Consider the following 10,636-nt stretch of genomic DNA (forward strand, 5'->3'; position numbering starts at 1 on the left):
AAGATGGTTAAAAATCAGTTGACAGAATTGGTCAATTCATGTTAGTTTAGTGCAAGAAGTACTGCATCTTAGTAACTGGAACTTCATTGATTCGAATCATGCTAGCATCATACTGGCCTTCAAAGTCCTGCGTGCATATGCCCTTACATCAGCCGAGGCAATTGCCTACACGCAATTCCGACGCGAGGTACATAATCTTCGTACTTAATATAGGTTGTCGAACCCAAGAAAAGTTTGAGAGTAAAGACAATCTGTTACACATTCGTCCAGTTTACCATGGCGGTCTTGCTTCTGCCGTCGTCATCCACTGTCGTGTTCTAGGTTACGATGCGTCCGGAAATTGACCTCAAAGTCCCAGTAAGTCCTGTCACGAATAACAAATAATAAAAGTCCTATGACGTCGAATTGAGTAACGGTTGCGTCCTGTGATGTGGTTTCTCTAGCCACGTATTCCATCCGCAAGGCTCCGACGGCTCGCTCAAGCTCGGAGATCGAATTGTCTTCAGCACACGAGCCTGGGTTACAGACTGAAGAAGTACTCTGATTTCGTTCAAGGACGGTTTGGTTTGGGTTGTGTAGTTGGTGGCCTTCTTGTTTTCTTGGAGGATGTCTTTGGGAGTTGATTATGTCTCTCGGACCGACGGCGTTGTCTATGTCAAAATTGAAACCGTCGGGATGACAAAAATGGATAACTGGCAACGATACTCACGTGCTTATGGAGTCATCTGGAAGGTACATCAGAAATAAATGGCGAGTTGACCATTGGCCTTCATTACGTTTGAATGGTTATGACTTTGGATTCGTTGGTTTGTTAAACGGATTGAAATCATATGGAAGAATTGTGAGCTGGTCACTATATCAAAGAGCCGGCCCCGATGGATAAACATAAGTCGTGTCCAGGCTCGCCAAACTTGCGGGAGAGTTAATACCGACATGCTGTTTCTGTGAGAAGAAACGCTGTTGCTTAGCCCAGTCGTCATCTGATCGTCCGTTATGAGCAACATATCTTAGCAGACCCATCTATGTGAAAGACATATGTGACAGTATTCATCGAGAATGAATGGAAACTAAAATCATTCTATAGTAAAATCATTCTATAGATTATTGCTTAAAGTGAGTTCCGAGTTGCTAACATAGCAAGCTTACGTATTCCTCGAAGTTCTCTCCCAAGTCATCCTGCATTACCGCCTCTAGGTACTCTGACGATGCAATGGCGGCCCTTACTTCGTCCGCCTCCCCATTCCTGCCGCACTTATCAAGAGCTTCTACCAGTTCATAACGAGTGTACAGGATATCGCAAGCGTAGTCGAGTCTAATACTTTCGTCATTCACTGTTGCCATTGCGTATAACGCGGCTGTAATGGATTTGTTGAAAGCCGTTATACCGGCTTCCACGTTCCCCGATTTGGTTTGAAATGAACCAATGCGATAATTGATATTTGAGTACTGATCCAAGACAGCATGTTCCCATTCATCAATCGACTTATCACCGGTTGCAGATCGGACCCTGTCGAGATACTTGTCGTAGAGCCCCATGGCCAAACCGAATAAAGGAGCCAGCAATGATGCTGCCGCAATTTGCTTAAGCTCCACATCGAATGCTTCGGCCGAGAATTGACCGAATTGGTCAATAGTACGGGCCAATAATAGCTCGTAGTTTCTGAAAATGCGTTCGCATCGTCGTAAGCTGTCGTCGTTATGATCTTCAACACCGAGAAGTTCCCTTTCCGAGTGAATGCTGCGCAAGTCGTCCTCGCCGAGAGCTTCTATGTAGAGATCTCTCTTGACTCTGTGCATTTCTTCCGTGGTATGATAGAAATATTTATCTTCTTCTGCTTCGAGCTTGCTCATCATTGCGGCGATCAGGGTAACGGGCTCTCCGGGTCTTTTCAAGTCCAGAAGTTGCCACAGGTGACGAAGATAGGCTACGCGCAGCTCGTAATCTTTGATATGGTAGGGCATGTCGAGGAGCAATGGCTCGAAGAAGGTTATCGGCTCATCGTCAATAACAGTTTCGAGCGAACGAAACACCTGTCGGAAGACCGCGCCTGCTTTTTGAAGATCTCCAACCATGAACAGGTTATTGGCTACCCACGTCGTCTCTATGACAAGGTCTCCAGAAGTTTTGCATATGTTGAGCCTATCGCGTGTCGTCCACTCGGGATCGCGTCGCAAGGTGCCGTATATGAGATCGCGTTGGCTGGTGAGGATCGCATGTTTCATCCGGTCGAGGTTGGATCCGTGATTCAACATCACCGGCATATTCGATGCGAAGTATAATATGTCGATATTGCTGGCGGAGAAGCGTATCATACGTCCCCGAGGTGGCCTTCGGCAAGTGGCCTTGCCGGGCGGTCGCTCAACTAGACCGTCCTGAAGACCTTTGGTGTTGTACTTCTTCCAACCCCACTTCACAAACTGGCGTTTGTACATTCTTTCCCTGTAAAAAAGTGTTAAAAATGAAATGCTCATTTGTATCCACGGGAATCTCTTACGTCGCATGAAAACCATGCATTCGCCTCATCATGTCTATGAGTTCCTTCAAAGGAAGGTTCTCGATCAAGTAGAGGCGACGAATGATCTCCTTCTTAGCCTCCCAATCTCTCGGAGACATTGGGGTGACGGTGGATTTGTCGTATTTTTGGGAGTGATCTGGCAGTTTGGCTGACAGAGTCTGGTCGGAAGCTGCATTGGCGACAGGAGTGGGAGGTAGGTGCGAAATCGCCGCGCTTGAATCAAGACCGGGGGACCATTGACTTGCTGCCTGGGATAAAGTTGAAGATCCATGGAACCTTCCGAGGCTGTTGTCCGCGATTCTGAGGGGAAGTTTGAAGTCATGCGTGGCCGTCGACATGATGTCCATCTTTGGCAACAAGAGGTATAGAAGAACTGGCAGGATGGAGTCAAGGGGTTATCAATGCCGTGAGAAACGACTCTTTCAAATCTGTCGGCTCGACAAAGTGTGTTTCAGACGATGGGAAGTCGAGCTAGTATAAGTATTCGAGCTATCGAGCAGCTCGCGACGTGGGATTTGCCTTGTCTTCAAAGGCGAACCAACTTGGGAAGGCTGCCCACGCCGGCACCCACCGACACGCCCCTTCCTGCGCCCCTTCCTGCCCAACTGAAGTGTGAGGCGGTCCAATCTGACGGCCGTCTTGAACTGCAAGGTATTTTTAACGCGCTCGTCATCACATTGGACGCCACGCATGCCAACCTGTTCAAGGTAAAAAGACCTCCTCCCAGGGTATTGGCCAATCACCGCTGATGCGTTCCCTCCCATACAAGCGTGGCATATTTACAGCTGGCTCTCATGCTCTAGTTTGGAAGCGATTGATTCATTGGTTTCTACTGGTGTGCTTGAGCCGCAAAAAGACCGTTTGCCACATGGCATGCGAGATCTCCAAACTGTCAGGTCTTTATATCGTTGGGTATGACGAATTGATGAGACCTACGGCCACCCTCCAATAGTCGAGGCTCAAGAATTCGCCAGTCACATTTTACCTGTTGCAGACATTACACCAGATGACAATAGCGTCGCCGACAACGGTTAACGATGATGGTGGGCAACGGTAACAATCGGGAGAGGCTCAATTAAACACACACCACAGCTGAAGGCTTACTTGGGCAGTCAAATTGAAGAAAATTCATCTCGATTCGCTGGCCATGACCGCACACGCATACACTATTTACTTTTCATGCTTGACTGACCTTTGACGCTTTTCAGGGGGTATACCAACAACATCAACAACGACAACACGGCCGTAGAAAGCCGTCCGTCTCGAAAATATCCCAATCGGACACACGCACAAAGCTATCCTCCCAAATTTTGAGACCCTCTCGCCGTTTTTAGATGCCACGCGTTCTTTCTCGTCTTTCGTTTTGTTTTTATCCTTTCTCTCCTCTTCCGCAGGTTGGCCTACGCCAAGCTCATCGATATGATGACGGATATCTTATCCGGACTCCCTCCGCTGGAGCCGTTTTTTATATATATCATGTCTTCATCCACGTGGTAGTTATATATGGGTTTGTATATGCTTTCCTCACGGATCTGAGGAATGATGGGTATTGTGGGTACTGAGATGTCCGTTGATCTTAAATCATGGTAGATTTACCATCCTTGAATGCGTCCTCTACTGGCCATTGGCATTTCCGCCATTGGCCCCTTGTTGCTGGTCCTGCGCCTGCTGTTGACTTTGTTGCTGCGCCTGTTGCTGCTGCTGACCACCAAAGAAGAAGCCGTCAAAGATGCTCATCTGCTGGCCGTCACTGAAGTCGTGGTGCATATTGTCCCAGTTGATTCCGAACCCGAGGTCGAGGTTGGGCGTCGTCCCGTCGGCGCTCGCGCCCATCTCGCCGTTGGGATTGCCCTGGAGGCTCTGGAAGAAGTCCATGTTCTGGATGTCCGGGTACTCGGTCATGTTATACGGCCCCTGCTGCTGTTGCTGGTTCATGAAAGAACCCCCGCTGCTAGATCGCTGAGCTGGCATGCGGCGCGGGACGGGCGGCGAGGCGATGAAGGATGGATCAATCTCCGAAGGGCTGCCTTGGCCCATCATGTTGAAGTCTGTCGCCAACGGCGAGTTGCGCGGGGGAAGGTCGCCGGCAACAGAGAGACTGGGCGAGGAGAGCGTGTCGGAGAGGGCGCGCTCTGCTTGGAAGTTGCCCTGCTGGAACTGCTGCTGTTGTGGGCGGCGACGAGGTGCGCTTGCGGTGGACGTCGAGGCGCCGTCGCCGCTGGCCGAGCTCCATTCGAATCTGTTCTCGCGCATTTTGCGAGGGGGCACGGAGCCGAAACCGCCGGTTGAGTTGGCCATTTTGATAGTAGCCTTTGCCGTGCGGTCGAAAGCATCACGGCAGGTCTCTGCTGGTAGACACTTGTCGATCAGGTCGGTGAAGACAGACTTGGCGGCTAGGATTGTAAAGTCCACTTCATCCATAGTCTATGCGAAGTTAGGAAAGATCAGGTTTCGCAGAGAAGACGTGACTTACAAGTCTGCTCCTGACAATTGGCGAGTGCCAGATAGCGTAGAGGTATGAAATGCCTGCCATGAACAGGTGGTGAGTGGAGAGATATGTGTAGCTGACGAGCCCGCTGAGATGAAGCTGTCGATAGATGCGCAGAATCTTCTGCCCGGCCTCGGCGACCTTGAGGTAGATTCTATCCTCGTCCTCACGCAGCTCCGCCTGGAATGCGGTCGGGCTGTTCACCTCGTTTGAGGTATTGTACTCGCCCTCGAACATGGCCGGAACACTGAGACTCTGGCGGTAAAGCATGATGATTGCTTGCCAGTAATTGAGCTCCAGGAACTCTGTGGAGAAGGCCACGCCAGTCTGCTCCCTTGTCGGGGCCGTATTCTTCCACTGGTACAGTCTCCGATCAATGTCGATGCGCCAAGAGCGGAAAGAATCGAACTTGATCAGGAACGGGGACGGTAGGTGAGTGTGCATGTCCGAGTTGGTCAGATTTTGACCACTGGCCCGCACAACTTGAGTCTGGTTATATTGCAGAACTTGGAGGATCTCGGACTGCAGTAGGCGAAGCTTAAAGTAGTGGTATGCCACGTGCTTGTAGCTTGGTTCGGTCGAGTCCGGTGGCATCTCCAAGAAGCCTGTGGGAGTGATGTACTGGTCATCGAGTAGTGAAGGGAACTCGGTCGTGATGACCTGGTCGCTGATGCCAAACGGACGGCCAACGCACGTTCCGACAAGACGGTCCAATGAGTAACAGCACCACCATAATCTTCGCCTCATGTCGCGAATGTATAGCCGCCTCCCTTTCTCGCGAGACCGGTTTTCATTCGACCCATCAATCTCACCGTTCTCCTCTTTGATCTTACCGAGGGGATCCATCATGGCTTTCGCCACATCACTGCCGTCTTCATAATGCAGGCCCAGGTCTACAGCTAGTCTCACAGCAACGCCAATGATGTACCTGCCATGCTGGTTAGAACTGTAGTTCACAGAAAATGTCCAACCACGGACAAAACTCACCAAAGGCCCGGCGGCACCGGCCGGAGGAGCGCAAAGTTGGCCAACAACAACACAGCTTGCAGAACCTCCAGGCCGCCACCACTATTGCCGAGACACGCCTCAAGGTGTACAATGGCGCTTGCGTGATACTCTTCCGGCTGAGCCTGACCAAACTTGTTTGCGTCTGGCGGGTTGCGCGGTCCGGCGCCAGAGCCATCAGACTTCACCGGCTCACCCACAATGACACCACAACCGATAGCAAACACCATGTTCAACATGTACAGCTCTCGCGGCCCTCTCGACCCGCTCTGGTTGGCATACGCCTGTTCGAACATTTGCATAAACTCTCCACGATGAAGGATGGGTATCTGGGGATTCGCGTGCTCAAAGTAAAGCGTCACAAGCCTCATGCCGACTTCTCGCTCAGGGAAATTTGCCGGACGAATGGTGGGTTTAGTGTGTAGGCCGAAGAAGGAATCGCGCATCGAGGTGCCGCTGCCAATGGGGAGACCCTTGCCGCCCGCTCTATCTGATCCGTTCTGATCTGACACAGAGTATTGCACGGCAGCGAATACAACACGATTGAAAGATACACCCGAGGCAGACGCCAAGGATCGCGGTTTGGACGGAGCAACGATATCGAGCATTGCCGTCCCCGCTCCACCGTCCGCCTTCTTCGTCTTATCCAGGTCGGGCCGGTGCACGTTGCTCTTCGCAACGCCGTTGCCTTCGAGGCTTTCGGAGCGCGCAGAGTGGCCGGCATCTGTTGTCGATCTCGGGGCTTCGGTGCCGGGGCGGGAGCATATCTCGAGGTTGTCGGCTGGAGGGATGGGGACGTTGTTATTCGCTAGCAGCGCTTCTAGCTGCTCGACGCGGGTTTCTAAATAGAAGACATAGCTACAGCACGGTTAGCAACCACTGCGAGGGGGCAGTCACTCGAGCGCAACGTGCCTTCTGGGAATCTCCTTCTTGGTGATTGGGTCGTAGCCAACACAGGCGACGTTGGCCTTTGCGCAGCTGGCGCAACTGGGCAGCTTCTGATCGCATCGGTTCTTGCGCAGACGGCATCGATTGCATGCGCTGACGTTACGGAAGTTGCTGCTCTGACCCGGCTTTCCACCGGCCTTGTCGGCTAGGAGGGCAGCGCCGGCGCCGGCGATCGGGTCGTTTTGGTTGTCACCGGCCGGGCTCTGATCGTTGCCGCCTGAATTCGGAGAAGCCTCGTCGTAAGAGCCCTGGCGCGGGCGCTTCGTCGGCTTGAGCGCCGGCGAGGGCGGCGAGTGGGCGGGCATCGTGTGTTGCGGGCGCGCGGGCTCGGCGACGGCGGAGGACGGGACGTCGACAAAAGAAGGCGGCTGGGAAGAAGGGACGGGATTGAGATTGAATTATTTTCCGGGCGGCGGCCGGGCCGGTCGAGGTTCGGGGGCAGGGATGAGGATCCAATCAGATGTCAAAAGGATGAGCGATGGTCTCGCCGGTTGAGTGTTTTTGTCAGCGTGGGGAAACAGCCGGCTGTGAGAGGACGGTTTTCGAGGTGGTAATGTTGGAGGGAAGACAGGCGTCGGTGAGGCGTACAAAGTGCTGGAACACTGCTATCGCGACGTTATCTCAACTTGCACGCCGGGAGCTCCACCCATCATCCGGCAGTGGCGCCGGATGGGAATTGCTAAAGAAGGTGGACGCCGTTGATTCTCGATCCTCTTCCAAAGCCAACCTAATCCTTTCTTTACTAAGGCGGCGCTAGACCTTCGAGTAATCGAACGGGGAGCGAACCCGGAAAGGCGGCAGGTTCCGAGTAGAAGTACACCGGCAAAGGCAGAGACACTGGCGTCGCTGGTTCTGCTCAGCTGGGATCCCTCTGAAGGTTGAGGATCTGGCCGAGACTCGGATCGCAGTTGTCGTCAAGAATGCGCATGTCGAGACGGAACGAGCGCTGGGCAGGCGGTGTGGACGGAGATGGTTGAGCAGTTGCTGGACTTGTTGGTTTTCGGGCGAGAAAGTTGAAAGAAGAAAGAAAACGGCGCGATTCACACACGCACAAAAGCTGGCAGCAGTTTCGCTCCTGACGTTCCGCAGCGAAAGAGGCGGGCAATTGCAACTACAACCACATGGGACAGGATCGGTGAGATGAGATGTGTTAGGCAGTGGAGAGGCAGGTAGGAGCAGTCGCAGAGCTAAGGGTGTGATGATAACGCGCTAGTCGTAGGGGACCAATCTGCAGGCGAGGATATAATTCTTCTGGTCAATCCCAAGCAAATTCGCCAGCTGATAAGGAATTATGGAAAGAGGGGGACTCGACTTAGGTTGTCTGCGACAGGTGCGCCTCAGCAGAAAGTGGATGGCGGAACTGGAGCGCAGAAGAAAGCGGCATTACCTGAGAAGTGACGAGGTGACTCTGCAAAGTCGATGGTTGTTTCAATCCACTTTGCCTTTGCAAGTTGCACAATACCCACAAGGACTTCTTCGGTCGGAAGGATAAGTAATCATTCTACACAGTCAATTGATGTTTCCTTCTTTTTATTCAACCATCTTGGAAACGACAGCAAGAAAACGAACAAGCAAAAAGCAACATGTTGGCCCCCCCGCACTCGACGTAGGTAGGCCTCGAGATCCTGGCCGGCTAAACCGGATCAAGAAACTCATCCCGCGCAGGCGTCGAGCCCTGACTTCTGCGCTTTCGCTCGACTTGGCAGCTTGATGGCCGCCGGGTATCAGTTGACACGCTTGGCTTAATAGAGCACCTGTAATCAACGACTTGCCATTGACTGACACGATTCGAAAGTGTGGGAATATTGCGAAGCCTGGCCTCCTGTTACCCTTATCTGTCCAATGATTTCGGCACGTCATCAACGATGTGATCTCGTGCGAGATTCCCAGTTCTGGATTGAACCCAGGCACGAATGCGACACTAGAAATTGAAGTCATGTGAAGAATCGCCCTTAATATAGACCGTGGCAGTTTCCTTCTTGTCTTAGATGGGTTGGCGGTCTGGGTCGTGGTGAGGGGAGTCCGGCTTCTTCATGAAGCAACTCAAGAACATGAGAAACGGCGAACATTGTCGCGATCAGTTTCATATTCACCCTCACTGGCACGCGGGAGCTACTGACGGCAGTTCTGCTTTTGTATGTTATTGGAACTGAAGCCAATTTGATCTGTAATCGATGAACTTTGAGGCTGACCGAACACACCTTCAACCCTCGCTTGAAGTGCCGAGGTCACATTGCCCTTCACCAACCTCTCTTTTCCCCTCCGCCGCCGTGAACTTGTCCTCCAGTTAACCCAGTCCGTTACCAACAGCAATTCTCGACACTCAATTCTGGAACAACCACCAGTTCACGCCAGCCTACCTAAAGTGTACCAGACTAAACACGTCGACAATTCCAACAACCCCCCATCAAAGTCCAGACCGAGATGGAACCCTCTTCAATCAATTCCAATATCCAGCTTCGGACTACCAAGACACCCCCACACCGGACCACGTCAAACAACAAAACCACACTACCGTCCCAGGATTATTCGTCATGCCCTTCACACAAATTAGCACAACATCCTAAGATTCAACGGTAAACCCCCCACACACCATCTATATTCCCGGTACCAAACCAGACCAATCTTCGGATGAACTACACGCAAGATGGAAAAACGCGTCAGAAAGACAGGCTTGCGCGACACGTTCATTAGCACGCATCCCATGTGAATAACACAACAGACCCCGGATCTGCCGCGAAATCTCAGAACCTCAACGCTAAGGTGACATCTGGGCCTGGTTCGTCGCATGCAGGGGCCACGGATGCTTGATTTCCATATGAGGTCAACCCAACAACACCCACAGCCCATTCACGGTTTTCTCAAAATGCCGCGTAAGAAGTCAAGAAGCAGTTGTTTGTCAAGTACAAGGGGATCGACCCTCTTTCAAATTCTCTAAATCATCATTAAAACATCAAGAAGCGTCCTTCGCAGGCCTATCCTCCCTTACATCGGAATGAGAAAAAGATGAAAATAAGCAGTGAGAGAAATCCCTTCCCGAGAGATATCCCGTTCCCCCCTTTCCGTCCTCGCGGGTGTGCCGGTTGAAATTGGGTGCTTGGGTATCCGCGAAGAATGAAAAGGAAAAAACAAGAAACAATGCCGATTCGCTTTTTGTGCCCTTCTCTTTCTCTCTCTCTCGACTCCCATTGGTATCTCCTCCAACTCCATGGCCCACGACCAAAAAATTCAATAAAAACACAAGGGTAAATCGGTCTAGGCGATTAGCCTGACCATACATGATATGAGCATCGAACGCCCCCTAAGATCTGCCGAGAAAAAATGTGGAAGAATGGAAAGAAAAGTAAAAAGAAAAGCAAAAGAAGAGAAATATTCTCCTTCATGCTGCCCGCTCATGGAAAATGGAGGAATAAAACAAGAAACAAGTCGTGAGAATCCCGTGTATGCTCTCTCTCCGGCCCGTCCGAATTATATCGTGTAATCCAATAAGCTCCTTTTATCTCTTGTCCCGTCGTGTCCCGTGAGCGATAGTCTATGTCTTGTTGGTTGTTCCGTTCCCGTCGATAACGCCGAATGATGAAACGCCGGTTGCTCGGTGTTGTGTGAAAAGGCAGTGTCATGATGTTCCGTAGCGCCTGTTGCGTCGAATTCGAATAAAAACACTCGTGATTGGTGTGGT

The 10,636-nt window shown here is 51.6% G+C and overlaps 2 protein-coding genes across 2 annotated transcripts; both read right to left on the reverse strand.

The window, feature by feature from the left end:
• Positions 1–1,128: 1,128 nt before the first annotated feature.
• CkaCkLH20_00970 (uncharacterized protein) lies at positions 1,129–2,614 on the reverse strand (the record flags this gene model as incomplete). The annotated part of the gene is made up of 2 exons (XM_038883690.1): positions 1,129–2,440; positions 2,496–2,614. The coding sequence occupies 2 exons, from the start codon at positions 2,612–2,614 to the stop codon at positions 1,129–1,131; spliced, it is 1,431 nt and encodes a 476-aa protein (XP_038751285.1).
• A 1,516-nt stretch (positions 2,615–4,130) lies between these two features.
• CkaCkLH20_00971 (fungal specific transcription factor domain containing protein) lies at positions 4,131–7,262 on the reverse strand (the record flags this gene model as incomplete). Its single annotated transcript, XM_038883691.1, has 4 exons — positions 4,131–4,940; positions 4,990–5,932; positions 5,992–6,867; positions 6,907–7,262. The coding sequence occupies 4 exons, from the start codon at positions 7,260–7,262 to the stop codon at positions 4,131–4,133; spliced, it is 2,985 nt and encodes a 994-aa protein (XP_038751286.1).
• Positions 7,263–10,636: the final 3,374 nt, after the last annotated feature.

The sequence above is a fragment of the Colletotrichum karsti genome (assembly GCF_011947395.1).
Source record: "Colletotrichum karsti strain CkLH20 chromosome Unknown Scaffold2, whole genome shotgun sequence".
In the NCBI taxonomy this organism is placed as follows: Eukaryota; Fungi; Ascomycota; class Sordariomycetes; order Glomerellales; family Glomerellaceae; genus Colletotrichum; species Colletotrichum karsti.